Consider the following 17,218-nt stretch of genomic DNA (forward strand, 5'->3'; position numbering starts at 1 on the left):
GTGTGCAACAGTGTGTATGTTGGCAGAGCTGAACGTATCCTCTGTGCTGCCGGAGTGAGGATGCGAGGGAAGCCAGCTGAGAACAGAAAGAAATGGTTGAAAATTTAGTCCCCGGAGGCACTGGGTGAACATTTCTGGGAGGTTCCGCACTGCCTCTATGAGCAGCACCCTGGTGCGCTCGCAGGCCTGGAGCAGTCAGCCAGCCAGGGCAAGGGTGGGCTGACCAGCAGTGGCCACTTCGTGGTCTTTGAAGGTGTCACAGCCTGACACCACCTTAGCTGCAACATCACGGACTCGGGGCAGCTACTGCGTTCTGCTGAGGCAGAAGAGCTGCCGTAAGGGGAGCAACCACAGCGCAGACAGAAGCGTCATTAGGAAATGGTTGTGATCCGTTACTTGGTACAAGAGCTCAAAATGTAATTTTCATGAGAGAAGACTCTCTCAGCGAGACTGGAGCACTTCCAGGGATGATGCTGGGGCTGCAGGTATTTCATTATGGCTCTGGTCTGCCCGAGGCCGTGGTGGTGTCCTTCCAGTGCCAGGGGGGCACCACCCAGTCTTTGGAGGCAGGCTGAGCTAACAAATTTTGTGACTTTTCCACAGCAGGGCATGGTTCATCAGTTTAGGGGGAAAAAAAACAATCTGAGACAAATTAATGATAGCACCTGAAGGTCTGACGACAGTCGGCAGCCTTCTCACACCAAGTGTCCTTGAACTATTTGCTGATTTCAAAGCACAGCCTTCCGCGGGTGTCTGCAGCGGCAATGTCAGCTGTGCGGGGCTTATCTCCCGGGCTGCTCCTCTGGTGAAAGAGGCAAAATCAGCTTCTCATGAACGCAGAATGGGCTTCTGAGGAGGAGCTGCACGTCGATCAGGCTCCAGGGACAGATAGGAGCTTGCAGCTGAGATGCTCTTGAGGCTGGGCCTGCCTCGTTGTGCTGTGCAGAACAGCCCTGTGCGGTGCCTGGCTGGCCGGCAGCTCTGGGGACGCCGGCTGTACATGATGCTAGTAAGGCGGACGCGGCTTCCAGCCTCAGCGCTGTGCCCTGCTCACGCAGCACCTGCAGCGCGAGCGTCGTGGTGAGCGGAGCTGCTGGTGGTGAGCAGGAGCTGAACTGCTGCACGCAGCCAGTCGTTCTCAGCTTGCAGCATGTCCTCAACGCTGGGGAAACAGACTGTAGCACACCACTAACTCTCGCCTTTTTGTTTGCTGTACTTTTAGACCCTGAAGGTTCGAGGGATTTTTTTAATGCACTAACGTCTGGCTTTATTTCTGCATTTCCAGAGGAAGCCATGAAGTATCACAGCGGGCCTCCGAAGAACGCGTACATGGAGCAGAGCTTTCAGGGCTTGAACCCTGTCCTGAATATCCCCATCAGCGCTGCCCGTGTGGACCAGGCCAAGAGGAACGCAGAGCTCGTGGGTGCCCGGCTAGAAGCCTGGGTGGACTCTCTGGTCAGCAGCGTCTGGTCGGCCGTGGACATCTGCAGCACCGGCCCCACCGCCTGCCCAGTCATGCAGAGCTGTGCTCAGACAGCCTGGAGTTCCCTGAGCCCGGACCCTAAATCTGAGCTGGGCCCCATCAAACCCGACGGTCGCTTGAGGTAGCATCTGGTACGCTCTCCTCCAGCACAGGTTTTTAAAAGGGAATTTAACCTTGTTCGTATGTGAATCCCACACCGCATTTCAGAAACCTAAGGGAACATTATAATTTTTTGTTACTTATTGCAATATAATTCATTAAAAAAAAAAAAAAAAAAGATTGACAAGGCCTTTGGCACTGCCCTCTCCATCCTGCTGTCAGGGGCAGCTTCGGCCACCCCGCAGCCCCTGCCTCCCCAAGGTGCCCCGGCCACATGTGCCACTGCACCCGCCGCCTCTGCAGGCTCCAGAACGGCTCCAGAACGGCAGCAGCAAGCCATGGAGAGGGCAGCAAAGGAGCAGCTGCTAAAAGTGTTTCTTAAAAATAAATCTGTCTGTACCTCCGCTGTTTCATAGGCTTTCTTTATTTTGCTACCCTGAATAAATCACAGCAAAATTCCCTTTTAGTTATGCATCCTGGGGAGGTCGGTTACTGCAGGCTAGAGCCTGTATGGCTGCATTACCTCACAGGACCTGAAATAATTATGGTACAGCCTCACTCTATTTTTTTTTATTTTTTTTTTTAATTACACAAAGTAATTCTAAACTTAGTTAATGTCTGTTATCCTGCTTAGGAAAAACAAGCAAAAGCAGAAACTTCCAGATTATTTTCAGAGATTTTTTAAAACTTAATTCCATGATAAACTCTAAACGGAACCAGCTTGCTATATTAGATTTCTGTGTCTCATGCAGTCAGGTTCAGGGTCTGGGTAGGAAGAGTATTAAATTGAAGAACAAAGAAGTATTTTGGATTTCAGCCCTTTGGAATCTGCGGGGTTTTTTTCTAAGCTCACCAGTACCTAAGCACTTTTGCAGACTTGCAGTGCAGCAGGTGTGTCTGTAGGCTGGGGGTGGGCTGCAATGTGCCTGCTCACAGCCTTTGCCGATTCTGCTTGTGAGCTGAGCTTGAGTTTTTTCTCAGGCAGTGGAGTTGTGTGGAGCCAGTAGAATGGTATAATTGGGACCTAAATCTGTAACAACATGTTTCTTCCCTAATGCGAATAGTGGCTAGTACGTCTTAACACTAATTCCCTCCCTTGATCTCAGATCTGCCAGCTCTTCGTGTTCATGAAGGGTCCTTCTAGGCTTGTGCAGGGCATGGGTTCCTGGCCGAAGCCACGAGCTGACGGCGAAGGAGAGCAATGCTGTAGTTCTCAGTGCTTTGACTTTATTCTGTCAACAACCTACCCTTGTGTGTCTTCAGAATTTCTAGCAGGCTGCATCCTGTTTTAAATGGCATGTTTTGCATCGTTTTAAGCTGCATTTTCTACAGTAGGAAAAAGATTTATTTACATTCCAAGAACTTTTAAAATATAGGGGGGGTATGCAAATTAATCTCCAACTAATGCATTTTACATTAACATAAAACATGCAGTTTGTTGTTGCTGTGGTAATCTCTTGTTAACAACGTAACCCAAAAAGGCTATTAAAAGCTATTGGGTTAATTAGGAGAAAAATCCTGTTGATGTAATGAAGTGAGGTATCTGTTTACCCTTCTGTGTCTATGGCTAACTTTCTGCTGATGAGAGTTATGCATCCACAGCAGGAGGGAAACAGACCCTTAAATCATGCTGTAATCGCGTCTCACAGAAAGGTTGAATTCCCTTTTAAACAACAGTTGCAAGATGACCGTAACACGCAGATCCCAGTGGCTTCTAGTATCTCTCTCCGACGTATTGGTTTAAAGCTACTTGCATTTTGCTTTGGACTTGAAATTGCAGTGTCAGCTGTGCTGGCATTAAGGCAAAGCATTGAAATGTTTATCTGGCACAAAAACGGATGCATAGAAGGAACAATTTAGGTATTTATTATTTATGTTTTAGTCAATGACTAATTAGTAGGTGCTGCTTTTGCAGCTTGAAGATTACGTTATCTTACTAACTGAAGCTGCCTTTATTAAGAAAAGGCCTTCCTCCCCTCACACCTCCTTTTCTTTTTTTGTCTTGATTTTGACAGTCACTAGAGCAGTAGTTTTAGGAAAGCTTGTAGCAGTGAGAGCTGGTTGAAATATTTCGGTCAAGGTAATGTTCCAGCTTCACAACCAGCTCTAGTAGCAAGCGTGTTTAAAACCAGGGCTGCCAACAGGTTTATATAATAGAAACACAGTGTTATTACTTATTCAGTGGAGGTTTTTTAACAGCGCTTGTTTTTAATCTGACATTCCTTCATGAAGTTCAAATTTTCTGGGGATCTCCAATCCTCACTGTGAAGTCCAGGGCTTTAGTCACACTGATGCAATGGCAAGTCTATGGTTCAAGCCAAGCCCTGCAGGTTAAATTAAGAACGTCGTATTTGGGCACACAATAAAATTCGTTAACAATCCCAGCCAGTGATTGTTCTCAATAAGACTACTGGGGTAGCGGCAAAATCTTCAGTCTGTCTTGCACATAAGCATATGTATAAGGGTGCGCCCACACACATGCATGCAGATAACTTGGTTTTTAAATTTGATACTTTTTTTATTCTTAAGCAGGAATGTTTTTAAGTGCTTTGTTGGTAAGTTTTCATTATTAACTAGACCAAGCAGATGGTGGCAACAATCCCATCTTTTGTGGTTAGAAGAAAATCTGCCACTTTTATCATTTAAAATGGAAGGTGCAAATTATTTTCTTTTAGTACAAAAAAGGGAAAGAAAACAAATGGTTGCTGATATATCTATTTACATTATATGCTAGGTTTAAAATAAAACAAAATTTATATTAGTTTATTTTCTGAAAGACAAAAAGCATCTACACAAAGAAGTTTTGTAGCAAGCTGGCAATCCCAGTGCTGCTGTTGAAATATATGGTATAAAACTGAAGAGGCTGATCCTGCAGTCCTTTCTCAGGCAAAACTTCCATGGAGTGCCAACGCTGAGTAAGGACTTCAGGGTCAAGTCCAGCATAAATAAAGGGTGTGGCAGTATGATCTGAGTATATACTGTCTGTGTTTGAAGTCATGAAAGGATGAGCTGCCGAGTTTGGAATGTCTTCTGGGGGCAGTGTCAAGTTTTGGACCTAAATGACAACCTCCACTATAGCTATTAGTATGCAGACACGGATACATGAGTTATAGATGGGACACTGTGTCTGAGTTACAAAGTTCTGTAGTTGTGAAGAAGAACCATGGAAAGCAAGACTTTGCATCAGGGATCAGAGCTTGCTCCAAGTCGATGCTGTGGTAGCGCTGCTAAGAGCGACATCCTGCTTGGTGGCTTTTGTGGTTCTGAAACGGCAGGCACCTGGAGCCTGTGTTGCGTATTATGTAGTGTGAGAAGAGAATAACTTCACAGATCTTACATTTGGTGAAAAGGAGAATTCAGAGCAGGGGCCCACAGTTCATGCGAAACAAGCGAGTTACGCATCTTCATTTGAATGTGCGAGTGTTGTTTTCCAGCCACGCTGGCTAGTCCTGGCTGAAGAGGACTCCACCTGAAGGCCAGTTTTGATGAACATCCCTTCCTGTGGGAGGGGGCTGTACTTCCATGGGCACACATTTGTCTTCTGTGCATAATGCTTTGCTCGTTCAAATTCCCTGCCCATTCTGCACGACAGCCATGTAACACTTCTGTGATCAATCAGTATTACGCAGAAAAAGAATGTGGCACAATGCAGAACATCTACATACATGATTTAATGAATTACATCCAAAGTCAGTCTCAGCATTATGCAAACCTGTTTATATGGTAATGTTAAGCCTTGAGGCTAATAGAAATAGCTCAAATGACAGTTTATTTTCAGATTTGTCCAATTCTTTCTTTGATGTCATTGGGACATTGAGTTGTAGTATTTGTATTTTCATTTTCTGATATTGAAAGGGTTTTTTAGAGTTGAATTATGTCTTCATTTTTTGTGCTCTCGGCAAGCAGAGAATTTTAACAATTCCTTCATGATAGCAAGTGTTATACAAGAAAGTCCCTCTGTATCTCTGTTGTTAAGCCTTCGTTATTGCTGAGCCTAGAGATACAGGAATGTGCATTCATCTGTTACAAATTGACTTTCCTAAGTATTGGCTTCAGTGCACAATGCATGTACAGTTGTTTAACGGCACATTATCAATGATCCTGCAGCACCTTCAAAAGGACCAGCTAATGTGTATTCACCTTCTGTCCATCTCCTACAGCACTAATTGCAATACTAATGAAATCTCCATCACTCTTAGCCACGATTATGGTGGACAGAGTAGTGAAGTCAGTGAATCAGAACTGGGATATTCTGAGCCTGGCCAAAGGGAGAGATGAAGGGTAAAGAAGCTGCTGAAACTTCACAAAAGTTTGACACAGTTGTGCTCCAACAAACCTTTGAACAATCTGGGCACCTTCTGCACAGCAAGGCTGGGAAATGCTGATACCATGAGATCTCAGCTTTGACTTCCCAGATAAAAAGAAAACAAGATCCAGATTTTTATCGTGTCCAGGCAATGAGGACCAACTTTCTGTTGATTTCTCTGGCTCTCTTTCATCACAGCTGTCAGAGAACTGCCAGCTTCCCGCCGGCTGTCACACCCTCATTGTCTTCCGAGATCACAAAGCTTCAGGAGTTGGCCACATGAAACCTTGGCGAGCTCCACCACTTTCCATTGAGCAGGAAGTTTTGTACTTGTGTGAGCCAAATCCCTTAGGCTTCTTCAAAAACCCTAGCTGCAAATCAGAAAAGTTTGCTTTTCAGAGCAGCCTTCAGTCAGCTCAGTACTAACACACGTGAAGGAGTTGGTAAAAGTGATTGCAATTATCTTTTCCCAATTTTCACGCAGGGGCATTTAATACATGTAATAGTAGGTTTAGTTATTCCAGCATCAGACCTGGTAGCAAGTAGCTGGCGGCGTTTCGCACTGGCCTTTGTTTCAGCCTGGTTATGCAAAGATAATGGTCCGTACGTGCTTTTATTTCAGCTATTCAAGACCTCCAGGATAGTCTGAAGCATTCATAGGACATGAATTAAACACATGCTAAATGGCAATTGAAAACATCATGTAAAAAGGTCTTTCTAGACCAAACCCTCAGGCTTCTGCCAAGATAGCTCCAGGACTGGAGCCCCCAGAGAGGGTGGGAGCAGTGTGGAGTTGGAGGGATGGGCCACTGCCCTCCTAGGGGCCCAGCAGGAGCTGGAGAGCGGGAATGGCGGCTGAGGGCAGCTGCTGCTGCAGCCAGGCACAGAGGAGCCAAACAAATTAGGGTTAAGGGCAGCGAGCAAGACTCTGTAGAGAAATACCTTTTTTCCTGTAGACTCTTCAAGGATGAGTAAATGCTCTGATTTGTAACTCCTTTTGGAGGGGTAGAGTAGAAGGGATTGGCCTTTGAAAACCTTTACAGCCACCATCGCAGTAAGGGAGAAAAGAATCGGGCTGAGAGCATTTAAAATTGAGGCAACAAACCTTACAGCCCCACGGCCACAGTAGCGCTAGTCTGTCTCCAGTTACGTTTGGTGTTGGCAGCGATTAACCTTCACGGTGTGATACTGCAGGTACCATGTTGATTTTGTTCCTGTAGACTAACAGTAGTGTGTAGATCACTCTCTGCTCTTTGCTTCTGCCTTGGTTACCTTCTTTTGCTCATGGGTGCTATCACAGCTGCTACCTCACTGTGTCTGCAAACACGTTTACCTGATAACAACAAAAAAAGGTACCAGAAATCTCCTTGAACTGAATGTACAATCTATGCAAATTCTCTTTCTACTTTGTTAAAACCTAGAAGTATTACTTGTAACCTTGCCAAATAAACAGCAAGATACTGTACAGGTGCCTCTGATGACAGAGTGACAATTCTAGGCGCAGTTCATTGCGCTGCATTTGTATATTGTAATGACTTGACTTGTCTTTGGTTCTGTTGTAATTAACACCCTCAACTGAGAAGATAGCAACCTCTCGCTAGGGGAGCACCTTCAGTTTGCTGGGAATATTCTGGAGGAGGATGTCTGTGGCATTTCGTTTTATTTTCCTGCTTACATCCAAAAGAAGGCACAGACCTGCTGGCCAAAATTAGGGTGGTGTTTCAGATTTTCCTTGGGTGAATCCGATCAGCTCTGGATTGCTTGGTGTCTGTCCCCATTGCAGCATCCAGTGTGTTGCCCCTTAAAGAAAGCCTTACTTTCATCCTTTCTAAATGTGGCCTTAAACTGTGTTAGAAAGTTTGATGTTGTCTGTGTCTTGCTCACTTTTTCTGTTTGTTGTGGAATAAATAAAAGGCACCTTGAGGTTTCTATTACAGCACAGTTGTGTTGCTGTCAGCTTACACTTCACAAATACAATAGAAATTGCTTACAAATGCAGTCTTTAAGGGAAGAAAATGACCTTCCCTTTGGGCAAAAGGATGGCTCATATGTTCATATAAACCTTAGGAAATTATGAGCTCTGTCTTTTGCAACTCACTGTAGATAAGGAAGGTTGATTTAATTACCTACAAAGTACAAACTTAATAACTTTTAATTTATCTTCAGACTGTAACAGGACAGACTGCTCTCAGAGGCACAAGACAAATTCTGGAGTAATTTCACTCATTCTGACATGATGTAGTAGCATTCCTTTCAGATTCGATAGCTGATAGCTGGGAGTAGATGCATCCTCTTCATGGTATGGTCTTAAAATCTGAAGAATGTCACCATGTGGGGCCAGATTTTGAGTGATGGTTGGGAATCTAACAGTACATTTAGAAGACAGGGGAGTCTGGTTGTATCATCTAAGTCGTAAATGCATTTCCAAAAATTTGGCTGTTGGAGCTTCATCCAAAGGTTGTCAAAATCAGCAGAAACCAAGGACTTCTGCCAAGGCCCGTATATGTTGGGTTTCTTTCCTAGTTTTCTCCATGAGAACTGTCATGTTGCAGTAGCACCAATATTCCCGGCAGGCTGCAGTGCTTTGAGGAATCCCAAATCCTATCCTGTTTAGGTATTCAGATGCGGATACAACCCTAAAGGCAACTGAAAAGGGTGTACGTAGAAAACCAGATTTGCGAAACAAAAAGAATTAATTTGAGTTAATGAAATGATTTTTCTGACTTTGTCATTTTGGTTTTGTTTTGGGTTGATTGGATTTTTGTATTGCCTAACATAGTCCATAATAAGTTATTCCTATTCTGTCATTTTCAAAGACTGGTGGTAATATAGTTTTAAGAAATAACTATTTTGTTATAGATCATAATATGCATAAAATTGTACAGAAATATTTTGTAAGCTATTGAATAAGAAAAAAGAAAGCCATGTATATACAGCAAAGTTTAAAAAAAATATTGGGAATTCAAATGGAACACACTGAAAGTTGTAGATATTTTGCTATTTATTTAAAGGAGTATTTTATGAGATATTGAAATGTCTTAAATTGACCGGTAATCAAAGTTCAAAGTCAGAATGCTTTTCTTGTAGTAGAATGTGATTTTCAGCAATTATTGCACTACCCATTTTTGCACCCTTTTGTCTTTCATTTAGCAGAAAACAATGTGCCTTAGCTGTATTCTTTGTCAATGGGAGTTTGGTTTTATTGTCCAACAAAGCAAATTTTTTTGCAGAAAAAGAAATGGATGTATTAAATACTGTATTATACCAAAAACACTGCAGTTGTATATAAATGCTTTCTGTCATACTGTGTTTTCAGATGCAGAATTTTAAAATAAAAAAAAGGCTGTCTTTAGGAGTAGATGTGCACCTTGTGTTATTTTCAAACCCACTGAAGCACTTTGCTGCTTGGTGATATTTAGGAGGAAAAATGGGACCAAGCACTACCGATCGGTGATCACAGTGCTGATGCCAATATGCTGCCCGGTCGGTCATTTCTCAGGCTTTATTTCCCAGCCATAGCAATTATGAGGGAAATGTTCATGGACACTTTGCAGAAATCAGTTTTTGTTGGCCCAGACAATGGCTCGCAGGCACACGGTGCTGCTTCACCTGCAGCCTGGTGAAGGGTGCTGCCACCAGCAGCAGTGTTGGGAGGTAGGTTGGACCCCGCAGGGCTCCCAGCACTGCCTGCACTGTGGGATCTGGAGACACATCCAAGCTTTTTGGGCCAAGTTCTCCTAGTTTTCAAACTCAGGTGGCGGCTTTTGTGCCAGATTCTCCCTGCCTTTTCCAAAGATCTCAATGAGTGGTAAACAGATGATGTTAACAAGAAGCTTGATTAGGTCTCATTGCTGAAGGCCATCAACTGTGGGATGCAATGCATCTCCAAAGTGTTCATCATCCCAAAGAGAAAAGACTTAGTCATGGGGGTAGGAATAAGCAGCTGAGTGCAGAAATGGGAAGTAATGATAGGGCTGGCTGGTTACAAGGACAGCAAAATATGCATCCTTTGCCTTTACTGAAAAGATGAGCTCAGAAAGACACATTCCTTCCATAGGTCCCCTAGTGGGTTATGGCCCAAACCAGCATTGCCTAATGTTCACCCAGCATGAGCACTTTATTTTCTTACCCACAGGCTCCACTCTGAGCACTGATTTCTTAGAGCTGCTTCCAGAGATGCAATGGAGAAAAATTGTTAAATTCTCCTTCCAGTGGATGATTGGCATCTTTAGCATCATCCTCATGATGTATTGCACGTTTGTCTCCCAGTGCTGCTTTTTGATGGAGGATGCTTGAAAAAACCTCCTTGACGACCTTCCAGAAGTCTTTGACACCACCAGGAGCCTGCGTGACTTTTTCATGCACCCCCAAGAACTGCTGCAGGTTCTCTTGGCAGCCAGAACTGCTTTTGATCTTGTGTTTTCTTTTCACCTGCTGTTCAGGAATTCCACTTTTTTTGGCACTTAGATGCAATGAGGTCTGTTAAAACAGAAGAGGGAACACAGTGCTAATATTTTAGTCCTGGCACAAAGGAAAGATTTTCTGTGGGGGGAAAAAGGGATAAAAATAAAGACTGTGCGCTCAGTTTTGAAGCCTGGTTTTATTTATAGATGATGCAAGAAGTATGCTGCTTTTTTGCTGGTTTATTCCTCATCCAGCTGCTAATACTCATGGCATATTAAAAATAAAAACTCAACCTTTGTCTTAATTATCTCCAAATGTGTCACTGGCTGCTACTTTAAAGAAAAGAACAGAAAGCATCAATCTACCAGGTGCTTAAGTGTTTTGGTTTCTTTATGGACTTCAGCTAGAGTCTGCATGCTCTTCGAGGCTATGGACAAAAAATCCCGATGCAGCATGGAACGATCTGCCCGAGCTGTCTACAGTGTCATGCTGGCTTGAAAGACTATGTATCTCAGTCTACTTGAGATAGCATCATCACATTTTTGCATCTGCCATGCCTAATCTATCTTCATCATAATTAATATTTATAGACTGTAGAACATGGTTAATTCATAGTAATGACACAAAACTTACTGCAGAGCAGTTTGCCAACAGGCAGGCACAGTAAACCAAGTGCAACAGGAATGAGGTATTTAATTGCCTTGACAATAGGGATTTCATTCCAGTGCCCGGGTATTTGACATTTCTTCATCTGTTACTGAAGAATCTGTTGCCTATTTTCTAAAAATCAGAAACTCTTAGTATTCTGAGGCTTTGCAAATGCAAACAACTAAATCTTTGCTGTCTATTAAATGATTAAAAAGTGAGGGATTAATGAAGTTCTACTATAGTTAAAACCAGAGATGGATGGCAATTTTTCATTCTTTTAGGAAAAATGGTCTTGGCTATTCTGGTGCCAAATCAGCACTTTACTGTTGTTTATTCCTTCACCTGACCGTCCCTGGCTGGAAGCCCTTGCTGCCAGGGCTTCAAAATAGGGCACAGCTGGGACACGAACTGCTAATCCCACCCAGCTGAGGGGGGTCGACCTGGAGGGGGGGACATCGGCAGAGCAGCTTCAGACACCGAGTGGTCTGGCATCAGTTGCCAACACCAGTTTGTCCTGGGCAGCTCTCAGTCAAAGTGGTTTCATGCCAGGATCCTAATTTCACAATCAAGGAGTTTCAGGATAATTTACTATTAGTATTAAAATGATCAAAAGTTAACACTGGTTTTTTTAATCAAAAGTTTTGCAGATTTAAGCCTGATCCACCCTGCAGTTGCAACCCTTTTCTAGAAAAGGCCAGGGTGGATGTTTCTCTTCAGCTTCAGCTAAAGTGTAATGTAAATGCACACATTTGCTGTGCACCAGTAACTGCCCTGTCCTGGGGAAGCGGTTGGCTCCACAGCGTTTGTGAATCTAGAAGCAAAGCCGTCTGCTGCAGCAGCGTGAGGGATCAGGGGCTGTGGCCCCTGCTGGCTCTTCTGTCAGCCTGCTTGAATGGAAATGAAAAGACATTTGAGATGCAGCAGGAATATGGCATGGGTTTGGGTGCCCAGATAGTTAAGGCATGAAACAGACATTTGTGCCTAACCTGCCACTGTAAGTTATAAGATATAAACTATTTTTTCCTTCTCACCGTGAAACATCCATCATGTTCTTCTGTGCTGGTTTCAGGCTGTCAGCGGTCCCTTCACCTCTGACTTGATACCTCCACCAAAACACGCCATGCAGCAATCCGAAGCCACCAGCTGCCCACTCAGCTCCGCTGCTGCATCCTCAGCCACGCACAATCCCTGCAACGTCCATGGGCTCGGGCACAGCAGCTGCTGGCAGAGCGCAGGGCAGCACTGGAGGAACGGAGCCGCCCAGCCCCGCTAGCCAAATGGAAATTTGATAAAACACTTGTCCACCGACAGCGCAGAGTTCCACTACCGGCAGCTCACATTAATTATAAACCACTTATAAAATATACATTTGACTTCAGGACAAGCCAAGTATAATATGTATATATGAATATACATACATATATATATATATATATATATACATGCATGCATATGTCTGTATATATATGTAAAATCAGACCTGCAGAATAATTCCAGTCAGCAGGACTCTGGGGAGGTTTTCTGAGCCAATGCCCTGCTTGAAGCCAGGCCAGCTTAGACTAAAACTCAGCCCATATGCTCTCTTCTAGCTAAGACCATATAGGCTGGATGCCCACATCCAAGTACTGGCACCCTGACCTGACCCCAGCCCTCCTGGGGGCGAGGATGGGGCTGACACCCTCACACTTCCCATCAGCACCGGTTGAGGCTTTGTAAAGGTGGAAGCACCTTTCCAAGCCCCTCAGGTGAGTCTCATTGCCTCAAAACCACCTGCACAGCCACCAGAGCAGGGCTCTGGGCAGTTTTGGGGCTGCCCCAAGTCTACCAGTTCATCCTTTTTGTCTTTGACAGCCCCAGCAGCCGGGAGGAGAGCAGTGCCCCAGCACGTCGCTGTGCCGGGGCGCCGGAGGGCAGCCTGTACGCTCAACTTGGACGGCCGATGAAGACATTTGTTTCAAGCATACTGCGTTTGGTTTTTTTTTCCTTTTTATTGTTGGTTTGGTTTGGGTTTATTTTGCAGGGAGGGGTTGGTGGGGAGGGTTTGGGGGGTTTTCTTTTGTGGTTTGGGATTTTTTTTAACTTCATAGCCTAGACACTGGGTCAGTCTGTTGGGGGCCCAAGCAGTCCCTTGGGTTTACATGTCTCTCCCAGCCACTGTACAAGACAGTGCAGAGCCTCCCAAACAGTGCTGAAGAGGTCAACAATGATTCACAGAAGGGGTACAGGTAGGTTGTATTCAGTCCCTGTGTGTCTGGATGTTGTCAAGACTTGAGACATTGCAGCCCCAGGCTACATGAGCCACTTTTAGGCTGTACTTGTATTTCCACTGCCTGCCTGTACGTTATCTATGGAGCAACCTCTTCCCAAGGCATTTTAGTATTGCACTATGTATAGCCTTCAAGCAGGAGCAATATTTCGCTTGTATAAATAAGTTAAAATAATTTACTCCTCTTAGTCTGCTTCTGTAATTGTTTGGGGTTTGGTTTTTTTTCCTAACCAGGACTTGCATAATAATAAGAGATTTGACTAGAAACATAAAGTACATTTTAATGCGATCTCATTTATGAAAGTCTATCACTGGATACATATGGAAAGGAAATGAAAGTATTCTTACAACAGATTAATAGCCAAGATCAAATATTTCACTTTCTAATAGAGTCCGCCTATATGTGCTTTTAATTCCTTGCTAAATTTAAATTTAAAAGGGGCTTTTTTTGTGCATTGAAAGCAAGCCACAGCCTGCCACGTCATCCCCAATTTTCCATTACTGCTCACTGATGGTTTGCATTCAGTAGCAGACAGTGACTCTGGCCCTGGCCTTCAGAGGAAGAAATGACTTTTTTGCCTCCAGGGAAAAAGAAAAAGTGATGCGAGCTAATTTCCAGCAGCCTGGCCACAACAGGACCTGCCAAGCCAGCGGGCTCAGGGCAGGCAGCTGTCCCCAGGGAGGGACAGCGCAGGGGACCACCCTGCACTGTGCCTGTCACAGAGGGGGTCACAGCCGAGCCTTGCCCCTGCGTTTGAGGTGAGCCAGGCACATCGCTGGTATGGCCACCATGCACATATGGAGTTAGCTGTCATCCAATGCAACCTCCACCTCTCCTACCAGACACATGTTAAAAAATCTTGCTCCAAAATGCTTCTCCTTAAGACAGTTTTGCAAAGCGTAACGTACAAAAGCAAGGATGGGGGCCCGGCTGCCCGGTCGTGCAGGACAGCAGCAGAACCCTGGCACCGCAGTGCTCCTGGCTGGCGTGCTGGCTTTGTGCACACCCCAGCCAGCCCCACGCAGAGGGCAGCATCCCTGCCCAGGCTGGCCGAGGGGCTGTGCCTGTCTCTGGGCTGTGTTACCCAGCACAGCCTGCCACCGAAATGCTGGGAGTTACACACTGAGCCAAGGTAATGGGCTGAGGAAGGTGTAACTGGGACCTGCAGCACAGGGAGCAGTGCTGCAGGGACCTTACACCTTTGAGATGATTAAAAGCATGCACCTTCTTCCCAAAATTCACTGTTTGGAAGCTTTTCTCTCTGGTTTAGTCCTCTCCACAGAACCAACAAGTCCTTAACCTGAGGCCTCCGAGACCACTACCTCCCATTCCCGTCTCTTTCAGAGTGCCAGCACGTGGCTACTTGCTGAGTCAAGAGTTGCACCATACTCCCTTTCTTTTACATGATTAGGTAAGTGCTGAATTAATTTGTTCATTCATTTAATTAATTAACATAAAATAAACTGTTATCAGTATAAGAACGCGTTAAGAATTAGCACAAACTGTATACTTTGATATTTAGTATGCCTTAGCATTGTGTGAATCAGTACCAAGGTGAATACAATGCTGTGTATCCGTTCAGTAAAATGACACTGATTTGTAACAGCTGGCTCCCAATCGAGCCTCAAAAACCAAAATTCTGCTTTCCCCCCCTATTCAACTGGCCTTGAAGATGTATAACAAACTAAGAAATATAAACGGGAGACTAACACAGCAGCGACATTCCGGGTTTATTTTTAGCCCAGCTCTCCGTCTGGTGCAGCTCAGCTCATGCCCGATGTGCGTCACACAGAACTGAAGGAATTTGAAAGTGGCACTGCCATAATTGAATGCAGAATGCCCCAAAAACCCCCTTTCTTACCCTTATTAACAGCAGATCGAGAGGCTGCCTGTGTGGGGAAAGGGGCAGCGGGACACACTCTTTTCAACCTACAGAGGAGATTCTGCAGGGTAAGGGGGGAGCATTACACCACCCGTGTTTGAAGTGCTACCTGCCTCACCCTGCTCCCTGGGCACAGAAAACAAGAAGCAACAGTCGACTGAACACACTTAACAGCGTACTTACCCTTAAAACAGGGGTGGCTGCAGAGCTGAGCTGGGAACTGGTCCTGCTGACAGGAGCTTTGCAGCTCACCAGCACTTCCCAAGTCACCTCTCTGCTGGCACAACACATGGCTGCTTAGTGGCTCCAGGCTGATTAATTATAAAAAAAAAAAATAGGGCAAGATAAGAAATGAGGCAGTGATTTGATTCTGTATCCGCACTTTAATTTTAGCACGTGAGCATCCCCATGCACATATGTGAATTGCATTTTAGAAACTCAGTGTTAATGGTTTTCATTTTCAGGCTCCAGAGCAAGGCTGGCTCTGCTGGTGGGAACCAGCAGCGTTCCCTTCCTGGGCGCCAAGTGCCTCGGGTCCTGGTGCCCAGAAAGCCCACGCAATGCCACGTGTGAGGCAATGACTGCACTTGAAAGTCTGAATTAGTCATGGTAAATAAATAACTTCAAAACAAGAGCTGGCTGAGGACTACAGTTCACGTTACAGCAATATTTTTAAGTCTTAAGAATTTCTTTTTCTCCGCTCCAATCCAGATAAATAGTGTCATTAACCCCAAATACTGTTGCTCTCGCACAAGCAGTGACCTTGCTGACCACCATTGCCTTCCTTTTCTTACTCTAATTCTTTTAGGATTTTTGATGGATTGACCTGTATCAACAACAAAAACTACTATTGAAAATATATTGGAATAACCTGTAAATTGTTATGAAAAGAAAATGTGAGCCTGGCAGTATATCCACTGCAAGACAGTTTGTGTCTTCTGACAAGTTCATCCACATTTTCTAGTGCAGCTCAGCAGAAACCTGAGCACTACCTAGCAGCTCCCACAGAAACCCACCAGTTATTGCAGACAGCCCAGCGGGCAGCCCCTGCACTCTGCAGAAGCTCAGCCGGGTGACGGCAGCGCAGCCATCCCGCACACCCTGCAGCATGCGGGATCCTGCCTTGGTCTGCCTGGGGATGAAGGAGCAGTTTGGATCAGCCTGCCACAGCCGAGGGAAAGACGGGCGAGATTCACTCCTGCCAGGGGAGGTGGGTGGCTCAGGGGTGGTGGAGTGGAAGCCTTGGGGCACTTTGTCCCAGCTCAGCCCTGCAGTTTGTTGTGGCTAACAGAGTCCATAAAGTGCTGGCCAACGCATCAAAACCCACGTGTGGTTATCCAGCACCAGGGCTGCATGTAGACATGCAGATGCTGCCCAGGCTGCACACGCCTGGCAGCCCGCACCGGGTGTGATAAGGGGATTTCTGCCGCCACCCGAAAGCAGCTCTGTCTCCCACGGGGAGGGGAGTCTGTGCTGACTCCATTCTTCTTATGGTTCCATTTTGAAATGAGCTTAATACTCATTTGCAAGTGATTCATTCCGCACTTTGCAAGTGGTTCTCCTCCCACAAATTAGCAGCAAGACTAATTCAGATGAGTTACATTGCGGGTATGTTTAAAGGATTTTTTTTCTGACATGCTGGAAGAACCGCAGTGCCATGGAGTAGATCCCATCCATGCCAGGGGCGAGCATCAGCACGGGGCCAACGGGGGGCTCCACACCAAGCCTTGAGAGTGTTTAAAAATAAGGAGGGATGGGGGAAAAAGGAGACACAATTGCTTAAAGGCAAATAAAACCAGCTCAAGTGCATGCTAAAAGCAGAGCACAGACTGCAGTTCTGGGGGATTCTTGTTTTGTTCTCTTTTTCTCTAGTTTCTAGGTTTTTTCGTCTGTGGGCTCAGTGGAAGAAGGTAACCTTGAGTGGATGGGCTCAGCCTTTGGTGGGTGACAGTTTAGACGCCTCTCGTGCAGGTGCTGTTAGCTGAACAACTTTGAATGGCATGAAATTCTCCATGTGACATTTCTGATTGCGTTGGGACAAACCCTTTCACTTACCTCAGCCCCGCAGAGTATCTCAGCTATGTGTAATACCAAGGGATCTCATTTTTCTGGGTTTCAGCAAAGTTGGG

At 45.2% G+C, this 17,218-nt stretch overlaps 1 protein-coding gene across 3 annotated transcripts in view; it reads left to right on the forward strand.

Annotated features, from left to right (window-relative positions):
- XYLT1 (xylosyltransferase 1) overlaps nucleotides 1–9,243 on the forward strand; it is a 202,598-nt gene extending 193,355 nt beyond the window's left edge. For all 3 annotated transcript variants that reach the window (XM_055805406.1, XM_055805405.1, XM_055805407.1), the window contains one exon: nucleotides 1,286–9,243. In XM_055805406.1, coding sequence (XP_055661381.1) covers nucleotides 1,286–1,608 — 323 coding nt within the window. In that variant the 3' untranslated portion in view covers nucleotides 1,609–9,243. The remainder of the gene's footprint in view (nucleotides 1–1,285) is intronic.
- Nucleotides 9,244–17,218: the final 7,975 nt, after the last annotated feature.

Source organism: Falco peregrinus, chromosome 5, assembly GCF_023634155.1.
Source record: "Falco peregrinus isolate bFalPer1 chromosome 5, bFalPer1.pri, whole genome shotgun sequence".
Taxonomy (NCBI): Eukaryota; Metazoa; Chordata; class Aves; order Falconiformes; family Falconidae; genus Falco; species Falco peregrinus.